An 18162-nucleotide genomic window follows, 5' to 3' on the forward strand; every position below is an offset into this window, starting at 1 on the left:
GAAGGTCACAAGGTTATTGTAGGGGGGTCGCGGTATTGCCACCCTTACTTCTGTGCTGCTGCTGGCAGGGTGCGTCCCTCAAAGCTGGGCACCTGGCCAGCAGCTGCCATTTTCTGGCCACCCTGCTCTAAAGGCAGCACAGAAGTAAGGTTGGCAATATCACAACCCCCCTAAAATAACCTTGTGACATCCCCCCTCCCGCTACCCGCTACTTTTAGGTTGGGACCCCCAGTTTGAGAAATGCTGATTTCCCCTGTGAAATCTGTATAGTAGGATAAAAGTATATAAAAGATCAGATTTCATGGGGGACCCCAGATTTCACGGTCCACGATGCATTTTCATGGCCATGAATTTGGTAGGGCCCTACAGATAAGGGAGAAAAGCAAATATACAATCAGTAAAATCAACCCTAGCAAACACTGGAATAGCCTCCCCCAGGGAAAGGTAGGTGTGATGCTGGCAGACCAGGTGCCAGCTCATGCCCATGCCCCACTGAACACTGATACTTGCATATTGAGAAACCAGTCTGCCTCACCTGTGGGTTAGTACAGTCAAAATACATAGTAGTGTTCTAAGAATGTGTTTAGACTTTATGGAAGACATGCAGCATCCTACAAGCATTAATCCTAGTTATACTATTTGCGTCCCACGCTATAAAGTAATACTTAAGTGTTTGCTCTATAATTGTCGAATGTTTTTTCTGAAATGCTGTAACTCACCAAATGGGAAAAAAATCACCTAATGCAAAATGCTGCATTTCTATAGCAAGCATTATCTCCTGCCCATCAGAAAGGCCTATTGAACCCAAATGAGTCATTGTGGCAGAAGTGCTCATCCCATCACCTTGAACTCTAGAAGGCTGGGGGGAAAATCCATGACCAGAAGGAATTAGGTCTTTTTATGCTGTTTGGATTCTAAGGTGCAAAGATTCCTAAACATAAGCAAGAGATTTCCAGGACAAACTTGGGTTAGCCCTATTGGACATATAGAACTGGCATATTTCAGGAGCTGTATCACCCTCTGAAACCTAAGACTGCAACTCATTTGTGGGTGTATGTTTATCTGCTTTAACCTTGTAAATAATTCTCATTTCTTTTTCCTAGGTGATAAACCTTTAGTTAGTTTATTACAAGATTGGCTACAAGCATTTGTCTCTGGTGTGTGATCTAAGGTGCAAATTGACCTAGGTTAAGTGACTGGGCCTTTGAAAACGGGAGTAACTGAATATGTTGTGATCTTTGATGTAAAGTAACCATCTAGCACAGAGTCAAGCTTGCTGGGGTGGCAAGATAGATGGGAATGCCCAAGGGGACTGTTTGTGACTCCATGGTAAGGCTGTGCAGTGCCTGAGGAGCTCATATTTGTTACTTGGTTGGCAAAATCTAATTATAGAACTCACAAGCAATTTGGGGTCTGTGCCCTGTGCACTATCAGTCCTGGGGTTGGTATTCTTGCTTGTGAGCCACTACAGACATTGTGGCAGTGGGATCCTTGCCACTCAGGCCACTGAATACTAGACTGAACAGAGCTTTGTGGGAACAATCCTGCATTGCCCAGGGGAGGATGGGCTAGAGGATGACCAGCGGGAGAGAAGTCCCCTGAGGCCCCCCTCTCCCATTGCTCTTCAGCTACGAGGATCTCCCACGGAAGAAAGCAACACTTAAGATTTGTTAATGAAGCAACTTTAGATTAGTTGACTGCCCCACCTTTGATTATTCTGTGTGATGCTCCTTTCCAGACGAGGAAGCACTTTCCCACTAACCCCACCTTCCAATGAGCCTCTTGCTCACTCCTGAATATGTAGACTCCCCAGGCAAGCATGAGATGTATAACTTCCTCCAAGGGTTTCACTTTCAGGGAGTGACTGAGTGTTGGCGTTCACTTCTCACCTCTTTCTCATGGACCCCAGGACAAAGCCAACCATGGCTGCATGTTCCCATCACTTCTGCATTGCGATACCACAGGCTGTTCTGCCCAAGCAAGAATCTATTTCCGTTAAATCAGTAATTGCTCTGTTCCTGAAGTGCTGACAGCTCAAGAGCATTTCCCCCTCCATACTCTGTAATTTCCCAGTGAAGAGAGAGAATTATAGTTCATAGCCAGAATTACAGCACACAGTAATTTATAAAAAACAGAAAGGCTAGAGCACTCTCCATGCGATCAAATGCTGCATCCAGGGGCAGGTCGTTCAGCTGTTCTCTTTCTGACCTAATTATAACTGGAAAATGATTTTGCCAGAAAGGAGTAAATTGAAATAAGGGCCCAGCTCCTTGTGGTCCCTTGCATACCTGGAAGGCGTTTTGCACGGCCGAGTGGCAATGTGCATTCCTTGTCTCAAGCCTCCAAGCAGGTAACCTTGGCTCACCTACGATCAAAGAACCCAGTGCAGTCCAGAGACCCATTCAGGGGCAGGGTGGAGATGCCGCATTTGTAATGCCATGGAGTACATCTTAACAGTGTCGTCTGCGCTTCAGACACAGTTTAAATCTGAGCTTCCTGATAGTGCACTGTGCATCTTCCCAGCAAGCAGAGTCCTTTTGAAAGAGGATTCAAACAGCATCACTGAGTGAAATATCCGGGAGGTGAAGGGAGAGGACAGAGGAGATAAGGTGGTGGAATTCCAAACTAATGCTCATTGGTGCTGCTGTGGAAAGTCATGTGTAGACAGATATTAGGTGTGCCTACCTAGGGAATTTGACTGGAATAGCTGCCTGGGTGAACAATCTATTCCAGAATAAAAATTGCTTTTATTCCAGAATAAGCAGGGCATTTCCAAAGCCAGACTGAGGGATGGGAGGGGGATGATGAAGAGGAAGAATCATCTCCTTAAATAGTGACCAGTCATGAATATATTGTGATAGATATTTCTCTTCCAGCCTGGTATGCACACAATCGTCTGAGTTTAAGGAAGTCTTCATCATCCTCTGGAGGGGTCTAACAGGTCTCTGTCTCCAAACTGTCACCTGCTTTATGTCCTTTGGTTGCCAGTGATTCATAGAGAGGAAATTACTATGGAACGATGCAAAATGCTGCACACATCCATTCCCAGGAATCAAGATGCTAGGGTTGGGAATCAACACAGAGTCTCTTGCATGGTCGAGCATTGTAGACAACAAGCATAGTTTAACAGCATCCTCTTTTTACTGTGTAAACATTGTGTATGAGCTAGACAGCAGCACGGGTGCTCAGACATTAGGATGAGCATGCTAGAAATTCCTCGACAGCCAGAGATTAGATAGCACTTACTCCTTACACTGTGTTGCAAATTGGTTTCTGTAAGAATGGAACGTTTGCATTTTTATCTGGAAATTTTCGAGCTGGTCGGTGAAGCACAACAAATGATTTTTTATGATCAAAGCTTTCAAAATTTTATAGTCCTGGGCCAGAGCGCCCACTGAACGCGGCCTCATACATTTTTAGAAATTCAAGCTTATTTCTCTAGTTACTCTGCATCATGGTACCCTGGCCATCCATTTTTGTATTTACCATCCAGCTCTTATGAAATTAACTGCTCACACTCCGCGCCCCCCTCCACGAAGAGAGACTACATCTCAAGAAGGCAATCCTTTAATAACAGCTCTGCTCAGGATACTGGGGCTCCCCTTAGCAGTCACTCAAAACAGTTCAAAAAAACATGGCCAAAGCAACTACATCACTTCGATGAATTCGTGTTGTACGACCTCACCCACTGAGCAAAACACTCTCCTATACTTTGTCAGGGGTGTTCTGTATTGCCAACCCCCAAGCGTTCCAAAATCATGAGTCAGGCCTCAAAAAATCATGAAATTGGGTTAGGAACTCATGAGATTTAAAAAACAAACATTGGGTTCATTGTCTTCTGGTTTCTGAGCCACTAGGGTGCGCTCGGGTCACAGTGACAAGTTTTTTCTGCAGCCAGGAGGGCTAGAAACTCTTTTTTTGTTAAATGAATTCTCTCATAATCTCTTCACCCCAAGAGCTGGGGATTTAAGAAAAACATCAAATATCATAAGACTCCCAATTAAAAATGGCAAGAGTCGGCAACACTGAGTTTTAGGGCCAGAATCTGTTCTCAGTTTCGTTAATCTAAACCCATTGACTAAGAGCAGAATCTGTACTTTACCTTGCCATCTCCAGTATCTGTGAATAAAGTAGCCATCTTTTTTTTGAGAGAGAGAGAGAGTGTACTATGCTTATTGATCAAACAGCGACCTCATCGGTGAGTGATGTAACCTCTTAGATCTGCAGTTATTTCAGCATAGTTATCACATTAGGAAGCTGTGCTGCTTGCAACAGATCAGGGCATGCATGGGTGTGCTACTTTTGAGAAGCACAGCAGGGGTGAGTGGAAGCTGCTCACTCATCCTGTTGGGAAAGCATTTGTCATAGCAACGGAACATGAGTATTAATAGATTGTTTTAAGCCTTACTTACTTGTGAAAGAAATAAGCACATTTCTCCTACCTCATTAATTTCTTTCCATGAGGCGGCAACACCTGCATGAACTAATAAATGAGTCCTCATATGTCAGTCAACTAGGTGTTAGTCAATTCATACTTGTTTTGCCAAGTTCTTCATGCATCCATAACAACATGGATTGTTATGCCAAGTTCTTCCACCTCTTGTCCAGTCCCTGCCATGGCTAATGCAGGATTGCTCCCTATTCTTAGCTGCTTTGTCCAGTTTAGTTTTAAATGACCCAGATGATAGGGTTTTCTTCACGGCTCCTGGGAGATCATTCCACAGCTAATAGATCAGTCTGGAAATGTATCCTGCACTTCACACCAAATTTTCCATAGTTCAAATTCTTCCCATTATTCCTAGTTCTATTCCTGCACCCAGGGTCAATCAAAAACATTCCTCATCCCCTTGGTGTTTACACCCTCCAGACCCTCAGTGTGAATGGCTAAAAAACTACCCCAACATCAAGAAAATATTTGTATTTAAGAGCAGAGAGTTGATAAAAGGCTAATTAACTCACTTGGTACAGCATGAATGAAATCATTATGTTAACTGACTGTAAAGCATGCTGACATCCTTGAAAGGAAGGTGCTATGTAGGTGCCCAATAATATTACATATACTTCCTTTAATGGCTATCTTTATACCTGACCATGAGTTCTCTGTTTGGATAGTGCACAAATAATTAACATCTTGCCTATGTATGGTTTCTTTTTCACAAGGACCAGAATAAAGGGCAGGACAAATGTATTTCATTGCCATTGCCTCAGACAGCATCTCCTGCTTTGTCACCAAATTACATGCTGTTGAGTAAAACCTGTAGGAAGCTGTTTCCTCATCAGTTGCAAGGTTATTAAACAATTTGGGGAGATATCCTTTCATGATATTATAGGCTTTGTGCTGGCTGCTTCCTCCTTCCTGAACTTTTATCTTTGTTGCAATCTCATACCCTGGAGCTTTCTTAACTTCTCCATTTATGGGGCCAGATTCTCTGCTAGTCAAACTTCATGGGCTTCAGTGGAGTTAAGCCAGCAGAGAAATTGGCCCGTTACGTTAAACCTTTTTGCTGCTGTTCAGATACTCAATCATTTCAGACACAAAAGACACGTTAACTTCAAAAATGTTGCTTTTATTGTGGCTAGTTATGATCCTGAAGCTCATATTCAGTTAGGGCAAAATTTTCTGTATGCCCAGCACCTGCCCCATATTTGAGGCTCTTTTAAACATATTTTCAATTATTTTTCCTTTTAAGGGGTGTCTTGTGCCACCAAGGTTACCTACTGCCCCTAAGCCCAACCAGTCTTTATTTCTGAGTTGTGTCCTACACAACACCCTGCCTGGAAACTCCTTACCATCTTTTCACCTCCATTCCTATGTCTTCTGCCTCAGTAGACATTCCCCAAATTGGTTCCCTCCCCATTGCCCATTCCCTGTACCCCTCAGACATGGTTTGGCCTGATTTACCCCCAGCCAGTAATCATCTGCCTCTAGTCAACATGTTCCTTGCTTTTTGAGCTCTCCCTTACACCTGGTCCACAGATCTTCTACATGAATGGAAATAAGCAGATGCACTTAGTTCCTTTCTCCAAAGCAGAGGACCAATGTCTTGAACAAATATGCCTCTTTCCAGTCTCATCTAGGAACCCACGCACTAAGAGAGTCTGAAGTGTTTATACAATGACCTCTTTCCAATGGAGACCCCTACTACAGGATTCTGCCCTATTCTCGATATAGGACAGTTGCAGCTTCAGCTCCCTAGTTTTGTTGTCCTGGGTTTTCCAGTTCATCCCGATGCTTGCAGCATTGTGTGCACATGCACAGTTATGGGGTGCTACAACCATTGCTTGTGGAGAAGCAGAGCACGCTATACTCCTGAAAAACACCAGACAGGAAGTGCGGCAGTTATGGGGAGGAACATACGTTTACACTGGGCAGAGGCCTTTAGACGGGGAGGTGGGAAGCAGACTACAAATCATATAAAAGAGATAAGTCTCCCCTCTAAAATACTTTGTTAAGAACATGTAATTGCTTCACAGTATGAGCCATTCCTTCACGCTGTACGTGGCTTGTAATGGCCAGACAAGGCTGGAGGAAGGAGGACTCCTTTTCTCTAAGCCATGTGCATCCAAATGAACATAAATGTGCATTTATAAAAATGTTTCTTTTGGTTTTATAGAAGGGCCAAGATGGGAAAGAAGAAATGGGCAAGAAATGAAAATAACGAGTGAATCAAGCAAAGGAGGAAAATATACAAAAGAAAATCAACCGGAAGGGTAAGCTCAATAAAAAAGTTTAAAAAATGAGAAATTAAAAGGGAAGAGAGCAAAGTAAAATAACCACAGAGGAAATGGTTACTACATAGTGGAACTACATGGTGAAGAGGAGGAAACAATGACACAGTTACCAGGGAGAGAGTCAGCAACCAAAACAGATTTCTTGATTCAGTCAAGTCATTCATTGCCTGTGCTGTTCAGAGTGGGGCAGGCAGCCAAGCCATTTTTCTGTGAGATTGTTTAGGCTGCGAATGCCATGGCAGCTTTCCTACATTCTGCAGTGTTTATATCCATGCTCTGCTATTAAACACAAAACCATGTGCAGGGGAAACGTGTGCTGAAAACAGTGAAGGCTGGAAGTGGGAGGAGGATATGCTTTGGAGCTGAATGACCTCAAAAAGCACGGCTGCCTTTTGTGGCAATTTTGTAGAATAGTGTCTTGCTCGCACTGTTCTGCAGAGAGAGGATTTTCATCTTCAAAATGGGCACATTGATATCTCTGGGTTATGATGAGCTACCAGCTACAGAGGGCCGCTGTGTTTATACAAAGCTGCATTATTTATAATGTCCCTTGCAGGAGCTGGAAAATAAAAGGCCTTCCTTAGAAGTTTGGCTCTTTTCTTCCATTTGACAAACACTGATATTGGGGCCAGATCCTGAGCAGTGTACATTGGTGTAGCGCCGCTGATTTTCTACTGTCTGCTCATCAACTCGTATAAATCAGCAGAACACCACTGAAATCAACAGAGCTGGGCTGATTTACACCAGCTCAGGATCTGGCCCCATCAACATCAGCACACTTCTGGGAACAGATTCACTGCTACTTGAAAGCCTGCAGGGAGAGGCCAGATGTGTCTTGTGAAGGGAGGGAACCACACAAAATGGATGCCGTTTGGCTTTCCATTTCCTGGCTGCTCCCCCTCCCGCTAATATTCAGAATCTGGAGGAAATTTATCGCACCATAACAACAATTTAAAGTTGATCACATTTTGGGTCTAAACTACTTGAAGTATCATTTTAACTGAAAAGCAGCAGGAGACTGATTATAAGCTTTTACAGTCTAGAACTGTCAGCTTGTGATTTCACCATGTTAGATTTTCACTGTTCTGAGAGCTAAACCAAGAGTGTACTGGCAAGACACTGAGAACTCTCTGCAAACCAAAAATAACTGATAGCTTGCAGCAAATAGTTTTCAAAAACAAATGTACCCAGGACACTCAGGTTCAAAAAAAGGTTCTTTTAATCAGAAGCAATTTTGCAAAAGAAGAAATAATTTTTTCATATAAAAAAGGGGAGTGGTGGGAGTGAGGCTAACAACAGGAGTGGGACAAAAAACAGGTCAAATCCTGAAGAAAAGAAACCCAAAGTAAAAGCAGGACCCAATTACCACAGTACAGTAAAAAGAGACTAATTCTTGAAACAAGCTATGAAACATTGGTTCTACTTCCTAAGCTGACAGCAGACGCATCAAAAGACAATTTCCATTTGAAGAGCCACAACTGTGTGGCTACAAACTCAATGTACAGTTTTCTTGCACCTTTCTGCTACCTGAGACCTCACGCTGTATATGTAAGGAGACTGTTGCCCCCTTACTAACATTCAGTGGGGGTGTTTTAGTTGCTAGCTCCCAGTACTAAAAAGGGGAAGGGTCGATGGGGAATCAGAACCCTGAGACTGACAGTCCCCAGGAACAATGGGGAGAGGCCAATGCTCCAGGTCAGCCTGAACGACAGGGCGGGCAGGCTAATCAAGGAGTCAGGAGGCCAGGGAGGTCCTGTCCTCTGTGAGAGCTGGATTTGCCTGGGTCAGACAGAGTGGGGCCGAGCTAAGGAGAAAGCAGGGGCCCAAGCTGAGCTGGGGAGCAGAGCTGTGCCAGATCCAGAGGGACCAGAAAAGCAGCTCAGAGAGAGCAGACCCTGTCCTGGGAGCAGAGTTGCAGCCCCAAAGCCAGAGGCACAACCCAGAGAGAGCAGACTTGCCCTGGGAGCAGAGCTGCAGCAACCAGAGACAGAGGGGCCAAAGAAGCAGCCCAGGGAGCTGGAGGCAGAGCAGCAGCAGCAGTGCAGAGACAGAGCGGTGCAGCTGGGGCTGGAGCACTCCGGAGCTGGGTGCGGTGAGCAGCTGGGGAGACGGAGGGGGACCCTGGGCAGCAGGCCCAGCACAGGGAGACGCCTCAGCCAAGACCCTCTGCAGGCCAGGCTTGGATCGTAACCCCGACAGGACGGGGGCGACACTGGGAAGAAGTGTCCTACCACTTAGAGCCTGAGAGCGTGAGGCCACCACCGGAGCAAGTGTCCAACCCACAGCATCCCTGCAGCACAGCCAGGGCCTGAGAAGAAGGCCTGGGACTTACAAGGAACAGACTGTGAACTGCCCTGATGTTCCAGAGACACTGTTTGTGATGTTCCCTGCCACAGAGTGGGGTGATGTGTTTCCTTTAACCTTTCCCATTTTTCCTTATTCTTTTTAAAATTAATTGTTGATTAAATAACTTGCATTTGCTTTAACTTGTATGTAATGGTCAGTGGGTCAGAGAAGTGCCCAGTGCAGAGAGAGTACCCCAGAGTGGGGACACCCTAGCCCCTGTCCTAGGTGACTAGAGCAGGGTTTGGGGTCAAGCCCCCCAGAAATCCTGGGCCCAGCCTTGTTGGGGTTACGAGGACTCTGCCAGACAGGAGAGTGGAAGGGGAGTCCTCAAGGGCAGGGAGGCCACTGGGTAAAGAAGTGGGAGCGAGGACTCAGCTCCTTTGGCTAGCCCACTTCACCGGGGTAGTGCAGAAGCCAGGAAAGTTCCCCACAATAGCGGGACTATTCCCCCGCTTACATATAGACATAGATCACAGCAGTGCCTGCTATTCACGGGGTTAACATATACAGTACGCTAGGTCTAGTGAAAACATACCATACCCTTACCTGCAAGACTCCACCTGTCGCATTTACTAGGAAGATCTCATTTCCAGACTTGCCTTAGATGCCTTTAAGTATATCTGCTCTGCACACTAAGCCTGAGTCTGTGGGACTTGGGCTTGTGAACCTGGTGGGTATGTCTACACTGCCATTAAACACCCATGGCTAGCTCGTGTCAGCTGACTCGGGCTCACAGGAGTCGGGCAAGGAGGGCTGTTTAATTGTGATGTAGACGTTTGGGCTCAGGCTGGAGCTCGAGCTCTGGGACCCTGTCGGGTCAGGGAAGCCTGAGCCCCAGGATCCCGAGTCAGCTGACACAGGCCAGCCATGGGGGTGTTTAATGGCTGTGTAGATATACCAAGTATTTGCAAGCCCATCCACACTGCACTGTAAACCTGGTTTTACAATTGCTGGACCCAGGTCTCACAGCCATGCTAACATGTCCATATTACACTACTCAGACCATCTGACTTGGGACTGCGGCTTGACCTGCATACACACTGTAAAATGAAAGGGTTTGGACCCGAGTTACAGTGGGACTTGGGCTCTGACCCACCCCCAGAAGCAGGGTCCAAGGACCTGGGTCCTGACTTCTTGATGACCTGAGTCAGACTGATTTGTGTGTGGATGGAAGAGAGGGGCTGGGGCTCAAACCTGAGTCAGAGCCTGGGCTTAGTGTGCAGCACAGAAACAGACATGCATGGAGATACCTTTGCTATAAAATGCTGCAATCCTGCTTCAGGCTCCAAATCCAAAGATGTAAGCGCCAAGATCAATGATCAAATCTAACTGGGTTGAAAATCATGAGTCTCCTAACAAGTCACGACTGACCTCGAGGAACAAGACACTACTAAAAAGGTGCCTGTGGCAGCTCTGAGGGGATAATAATTCTGGGTCAGATCCTGAAACATCACAGTGGAAGTACAGCCCTTATCCAGGTATATGGAAGGTCATTGACTGATTCTGTCTGATCCAATCCACTCCTCCTCCATCTGTCCCATGCATGGTGAGTGTGCTTATGAGTGCAGGCACTCCACTTCCAGTAGCTGGAAAGCAAACCAAGTTTGTTTGGCTATTGGGGGTGGAGGGTTATCTACAAAGATGAAGAACCTTTCTGAGCGAGTTATGGCAGATCTCAGACTCACCGTGCATCTCCCTATCATTTTCATGTCCTGCAATAACTCAGCTCCAAACTTGGCGGATGACTTCCTGCAGTGAGAACGTTTCAGTGGATGGTATTATCATACAACCAATTTAATCAGTGGCTTTTGTGTACACAAAACAACACCACCTCTGCTCCCCAAATGAGCTTTAGTTATATATTACTATGTCTCACTTAACTGGAAACTGGCAAACACTGAGGTTTGACTCCCAGTCTATATACAACACAAGGCGCATACTAGCACCTAGTTCTGTAATGGCCTTTCTCCTCCACAGCTCATCCATTAATGCATCCGATGAAGTGAGCTGTAGCTCACAAAAGCTTATGCTCTAATAAATATGTTAGTCTCTAAGGTGCCACAAGTACTCCATTAATGCACACACCCTGCTGCTGGCTATTTATGGAGGAGCTCTCAGACAGAAAGCAGTGTCAGAAATCACGTCCACGCTCTCTGTCTCTTGTACAGCCCTCATTTTCAAGACTCAGCTGATTTCTAGTAGGCCTGTGAAAGCAATTTATTTTCATATCCTGATAATTTCATTTTCTGCAAAGAGTGAACAGATCACAGACTAATGTGTTTTGATTATGAGGATTGTGAAGAGTAAACGAGGAAGACAGCAGTGCTATGTATGAACAAAAAGCTACCTCTACTTCCTTTCTGAGGAGCAGCTTGGAGCCTTTTGTGTAAGCCATGGATTTCTTGAGGGCAGCAATAATAAGGATAGTCAGTGCATCTTCACATGTAGGAGCCAAAGACAGATGCTTGCTCCTACCAAGTCCTGCAGCACTCTGATGTTGACCTGGGAGTATGGACTCAAATGAGATCTCAGCCAATCTGGAAAATGTCACAGGCCTATATTTTAGCATTCAGATAAAGGCAAAACATTTCCCACGGGTAAATATCCAGTCCCCTTTTTCAAATATTCCTTCTCTGCAGTGGCAGCAATTACTTCCAAAAGCAACACGATTCCTTTAGTAAATGTTGTTGGAACTTTTCACCCCTTTCCATTCACGTCCCTGGGCAACTGCAGACCATGAAGAAAAAAGCAAGAGGCTGTCATTGATTAAAGTGAAACAGTGCCCTCTCCTGTCTCTTCAGTAGTACTGCAGCATAGCACATGATTTCACCAATTGTCAGGAATTTGGGTTGATACATTCATTATTGTACGCAGTAGCTGTAGCTGTGTTGGTCCCCGATATTAGACAGACAAGGTGGGTAAGGTAATATCTTTTATTGAACCAATTTCTATTGGTGAGAGAGACAAGCTTTCAAGCCACATAGAGCTATTCTTCAGGTCTGGAAAAGGTACTCCAAACATCACTGCAAAATTCAAGGTGGAACAGATTGTGTAGCATAAGTAGTTAGCACATTTGTAAGGGACCATTCAAGGTAGAGTGGCCCATTAAGACCTCTGCAGTCATAAGATTAAAAAGAGGGGGTTAGTGGGTTACAGGTTGTTGTAATTAGCCACAAATCCAGTGTCTCTGTTCAGTGCATTTTTAGTGTTTAGCGGAGTAATGAATTTAAGTTCCCAGGCTTTCTTTTAAAAGTGTTGTGTAGGTTTCCTTTGAGGATGTGGACTGAGAGGTCAGATACAGAGTGATCACTTTGTGAAAAGTGTTTATCCACAGATGATAGGGTGTTTTTATCTTTTATCATTTTCCTGTGTGAGTTCATGTGAGAGCACAGTGATTATCTGTTTTCATCCACATAGCTATTAGTAGGGCATTTATGCACTGGATGAGGTGCAGTACACCACAAGTTGGGATAGACATATAGAGGATCCATGGGTCTTGAAAGGTGTATGGGGGGGTGTTTGTTGGTCATTGTAGCAGCAGATATATGTCTGCAGATGTTGCATCTATTGTTCTGGCAGGGTTTGTTGCTGCTTTGAGTTGGTGTTCCCTGATCTGTGGGGAGCTTCCTTTTCATGTTGAGCTTGGAAAGGTTGGGGTGTTGTTTAAAGGCCAGAGGAGTTTGAAGACTAGAAACAAGCTCCCCACAGACCAGGACACACTCTACTAGACACTAAAAATCATGCTGTGATGCTGGGGGTACCTTTCCCAGACCTGAAGAAGAGGTCTGTGTGGCTTGAAAGCTTGTATCTATGACCCACAGACATTGGTACAATAAAAGGTATTACCTCACCCACCTTGTTTCTCAGTTGATGCATTAAACAGAGATCTTGTAGAGCATTTCAAAAGAGTGAGTGAATGATTGAGGCTTGGTGGGGGACAATGTTGTTTATGAAACAGAATCAGAGGTTAAGAAAAATACATACTTAGAATTATGCAGAAATGATACAAAAGATTTGTAGAGGGGTTTTTAATCTGTGTGAGTTTTTCCAACATAGTTAGATTTGTTATACGGGTAACTTGAGATTCAGGTTATATGCTCACATCAAAGATGACATCATTGAGTGGTTTGCAGTGTCAGCTGAGCCCAGAGATGGGTGTGTAATATTATGCACTGTTTTCCTGTGTGAGGTTTGATATATTTGAAGGCTACCACAAGAAAAATATGTTTCCATTAGATCAGAGATGTCCCTCTGTGCTCCTGCATGGACTCGTTAATTATGCTGTTTCTGTTTTTTAATAGATTCATGAGGGAGGGAGGAAGAAAAAGAGCGAAACAGATTTTTTAAATGTAAGCTTTGAATTAAAAGATTATTCTGAACAGTGATATGATGGAAGGTGGATGTGATGCATAGAAGGATTTTGACATACAGCTATCTCAGCCTATAGTGTGCTTTAGTTTATTTGCATATTCAATTCTTATCGGCTAAAATGTGGAATTGTGTCTTGAGCTTTCCTCAGACTTGAAACATAACTTTTAAAGGATCTGATCCCCAAAGATCACAGCTTTGAAACAGGACTTTCTTGCTAACTAAGGGTGCGTCTTGCCAGACATGGCAATTTTGCTTAAATCCCAGTAAATAAAACACAACTATTAATCATACCTTTTCAACTACAGAATGCTAACAGCAGATGATGGGAGGTTCAGCTTCATCATGTGTTTAACTATGATACATGGTAATGGGAGGGGTAATGCACATTATATTCCCATTTGCTAAGAGTAACTAATGCCATGCACTTCCATTCTTTATGGATAGGGTACATTAAATAAATGTACAGATGTGGAAATGACTGTTAGAGTAGAACTGAGTAGAACTTACTCTGTTAGTGTCAACAGGTCCTAAAAGAATCACACTTGACATTTTTATTTGGGAGACAGAGTTCTCATATAGCCAATTCAGCAGGCCCTCAGCAAACTCAACAAAATTCCTGACAGTTAACTAGCAGAAGGGCTTAAGGAAGGAGGTATATTCCCTTCACCTCACCCTATCAAGTTCTCACCGTTCCCCTCTTCAAGCCACAGGGGAATGGTGGCCATTAATGTTCATTTCCTTTTATCATGCACTGTTCACTAGCTGTTTGCTCAATGAGAATGGAAGTTGGGATACAAAGCAATGTGGTGGTAGCACTATTCCAGGAAGTGCTCTCTCCTATGCCACATTCAGACCTGGTGTTGTCATCAATGGTTAATGGTTAATGGTTGTCATCAATTGCTTAAACTAAGACTGACTTTGGACCTAAGTCTTTCCAGGTTTGGATCTAAGCCCTTCTAATCCACATATCTTACCAGAAAGGGCCCTGAAACATGCTTCCGGTAACATCATCCCTCAAAGCTATTGGATCAGTGGAGTTACTAAAATTCCAACAGCAATCACATTGCCAGGGCAGCTACATTGTAGAAACAATTCTGTACAAAAAAATCCCAAACCAAACCAAAACAAATCTAAAAATATGTACTCAGACACAGGAAATAATAAAGGTGAAAAAAATCAAATCACAGGAAATAATGAGGCTATTAAAAAAATCAAAGCAAAACCCTCGCTCATGTAATTTTCCCCAAGAAACAAAACAAAAATTCAAATAATAGATTTCAAACAAATTCTTTTCAGTTAATTAATTAAAACAATATCCATATGGCTTAAGAGAATAGTCAAAGTGCACAGAAAGGCAGTTGTTTCTTTCCATGTTCTCCATTTCTACATTCACCTTCACAGTAAGTTCCAGTTGTCCCTTGTGGAGCCCCAGGCACAAGCAATAGTGGAAGAGAGGGATGCTCCCTTCTTCCCTCAAGCACGTCTCTCCAAGACACTTTCCAGCCCAAGAACTGTGGATAGTTATCTCAACTTCAAAAGCTGTTAAACGCACTCTCTCAAGTTTTTGGTTTGGAATCACTTTCTTTTCCGGAGTGTTTGGAAAGAAACATAAATCCAATGTCGAGGCTACACAGAGTATGCACCTAGAGCTGCAGTACTGTAGTGAAGGATAAAGCAGTACTAAGGTCGCCTGCCCTGAGCAGGCACTAAAAGGTAACAGCTGTGCTGAGGTTGTGGTTGTACCACACCTGTCCAAAAGAAGTGCCAATGCCCAACTAATTCCTCATCTGCCCTGAAGAGGCATTGGCAGGTAACAGCAGTAATAATGCAATGACTGTTTCAAACCTGCCCTAAAGGCCATTGGCAGGGAGCAGCCGAGACAATGCCAAAGCTGTTTCACGCCTCTGCTGAGAGATGTGGACAAATAGCAATGATAGTAATGCCAAGGCTGTTCCACACCCGCCCTAAAGGAGCCTTAATAAGTTGCAACAGTGCCAGTTTTTCATGGCTGTTCCCCAAACACATCTGGAAGGAAATGCCAGATGGCAGCAATGCCAAGGACATGATTAGTCCACAGTAATTTCAAATACCTCATGTAGAAATGGTGTTACAGGACTGTTGCTAAATCCAAAAACTGGACTGGGATTCTTTAAATCACTGACAGTTTCCCCTTGAAAACAACCACTTGCTGATAAACAAAACAGACATGGGTAAAAGCCTGCAGCTCTGCGGGTCAGGGCAGTACAAAACAGGGCAGTACAAAACAGATGTAAAACAAAACAAAAAAAGCTCTCTCACTTCTAAAGGTTGGAGGTTTGGTGCACAGACGGAGCCTGTAAATGTGCATGAGGTAATTCGCAACCCTAACATTTGAAAACCCGTTGAACTTTATTTGGAGACATTTTGTTGCTTCTCTCATGTACAAAGCTGCAACAATCAATAAAAGGCACCTGTGGACAACAAAACTCAGCCCCTTTGTGTGATGTGTCTTTGTATCAAATAAAAATCAAAATGACACAATTAACAATATGTACTTTTTACAGAGCAGTGGGCAAAGCTGCAGAATCAAGTAAGAGCGACATGTCAGGGAGGAAGGCGCTTGGCTTCTATCGACAAGGAAGGACAACTTTGATTACTGAAAACCAATCTATCAATTAGCAGGTCCCCCAGTTTGTAACTGTCATGTTCATTCAAATTTCCCTCTGCTTGCTATTTTTCCCTTTCAAATTTGCAATTGAAATGGCACATGCAGTCTACCAAAGGAGGGTTAGAGCCACACCAAGAACAAAGGGACCCCACATTAGAACAACACCCTACTGCTTCACCCAGTACCACCTACAGTGCTTTCAAGCTGTCTCCTCTTAGAGGAGCCCGGAAGTGGGAATATTTTAGTAATTCAAAAACCCTGTTTGAGTAGGATAGAAAAGCAGGTAAGATATTCGTTATCAGAAACACCCATAGTGAACCTATAAGCAAGAGAAGTGATATCACTGTAAACTAATCAGCTGGTGTTTCTAAGGTGAAAGCAGAATGGTGACAAGGAGCAGGGGAAAGAATGTTGCAGTTTTTCATGAAAAACATTCCCCCCTCTTTAAATATTCCTACTTGATCCTGATGGGGGGTGGGAGGAGAGTTTGGGAGGTTTCCTGTGTTTTCTCCTCAAATTACATCACAAAGTCACATACTGCATCAAGGGAATTCACCTCCTTGGTTGGAAAGAGGAAAGAAGAAGAATAGGGGAACTGCTTCCTGAAGCAGTGCTACAAAAGTGGTTAAAAACCCCCCCTGCTATTCACAAGTGGTTAAAATTGTACCTTTTCAGAATATTTTTTTTAAACAAAAGTTTAGCAAGTTCAGCTCCAGGTTTTAAGAGTTGATTGTCTTCAGAAAAATAGACTCATTCATGTTCACCTCTGTTCTACCCTGATAGAGAAATTTACCCACAGTTCACTGCACCGATCACGCACACAGTCACTGTGATAGGTCATTCTCATCTCCACAGGAGTTTCCACTGTGCTGTCACATCACTCCCAGTGTCAGACAAAGGAGGAGAACCCTGTCACTGGAGTCCGTGAGCCGGGAGCAGGCTGTCCTGTTGGGGTGTACACCCCACCTGTGCTCTGCGTTGTGATGACAGTCTGGAAATAGGGTTCTGTCTCACTCGCCGCGCACTCTTCGTACCTGTAGGGCGTTGGGTGCTTCACACCCTTCTGCTGACGCTTCCAAGAATTGTAGTATGTGGGGTCACTCATATAATGGTTCACAAAAGAGTGCTTTGGCACCTCATCTTCATAATCCGAGTCAGTGGCCTGCAGCATTAGAGAGAAAACAGCCATAAGCATCCAGGACTTAGCTTGTTCCTTACTAATACAGATTGTACAAAATCACCACCATCACCACCACATACACCACAAGCCTGTATTTTCAGGATAGGCAGGTCTGCAGTCTAAGTGCAGCACATGTAGAAAAGTACGGTGCTTTGAGTTAGCACAGCTCTGTGACAGTGGAATTGGGCTGGAGAGAAATGAACCCTGGCTGGAGGAGAGACAGAGATCTGTTCTGATTCACTGGGAGTACTGCTGTACACGTAACAAGCTCCAATTCAGCAGAAGATGCAAGGGAATGTACAGATATCACAGTGAAATAAAAAGCCTTCAATCATTTCATCAAAATGCTCACAGTTTCAATTTCAAGACAAGTGAAATCTTACTAAATGTTGAGCAGAAAAAGTTTCTCTGTATCTATCACATTTCGATATGTAGGAAAAAAATATCCATGCAAATCCCCTGGCTCGAGCCAAATTTGCTTTCCAGTGTTTATGATGATAACACTGAGGCACCCGCATGTCACTGTGTTTTGCTCACAAGCCCCACTGATTTTTGAAATTAGTTACATCGTTATAAAGGAAATTAAACAAAATCACATTTGATTTCTAGCACAGAACAATTGTCCTTATTGCACCTTATGAGTTTGTTTTTACAAAACTAGCAGTATTGAAAGATAACTGAGCACCAGGCCTGAAAGAGAGCATTTCCAAAGTGGTGGGGTTGCTTTCCTGGGATGGTCCATGTGTTAGTCTGTGCTCAGATAGATTCTTATTCCATCAAACAATTGTGCAAGGTGGCTAGCTCGCTAAGGAGCACCCACCCCTCCCCCCACCAGCTAGCTGGAGTCTGGAAGCTCCTGAAAACAATCAAACAAGCTTTGTAGGTC

General features: G+C 44.0%; 1 protein-coding gene across 2 annotated transcripts in view; it reads right to left on the minus strand.

Moving 5' to 3' along the window:
* Window positions 1-9881: 9881 nt before the first annotated feature.
* Window positions 9882-18162, minus strand: part of SDK1 (sidekick cell adhesion molecule 1) — a 684215-nt gene continuing 675934 nt past the window's right edge. The window contains exon 45 of one of the 2 annotated variants that reach the window (XM_043493256.1): window positions 9882-17258. In XM_043493256.1, the coding sequence (XP_043349191.1) occupies window positions 16986-17258 (273 nt within the window). In that variant the 3' untranslated portion in view covers window positions 9882-16985. The remainder of the gene's footprint in view (window positions 17259-18162) is intronic. The other variant, XM_038420360.2, reaches the window with a different exon arrangement.

The sequence above is a fragment of the Dermochelys coriacea genome, chromosome 10, assembly GCF_009764565.3.
Source record: "Dermochelys coriacea isolate rDerCor1 chromosome 10, rDerCor1.pri.v4, whole genome shotgun sequence".
NCBI classification, from domain to species: Eukaryota; Metazoa; Chordata; order Testudines; family Dermochelyidae; genus Dermochelys; species Dermochelys coriacea.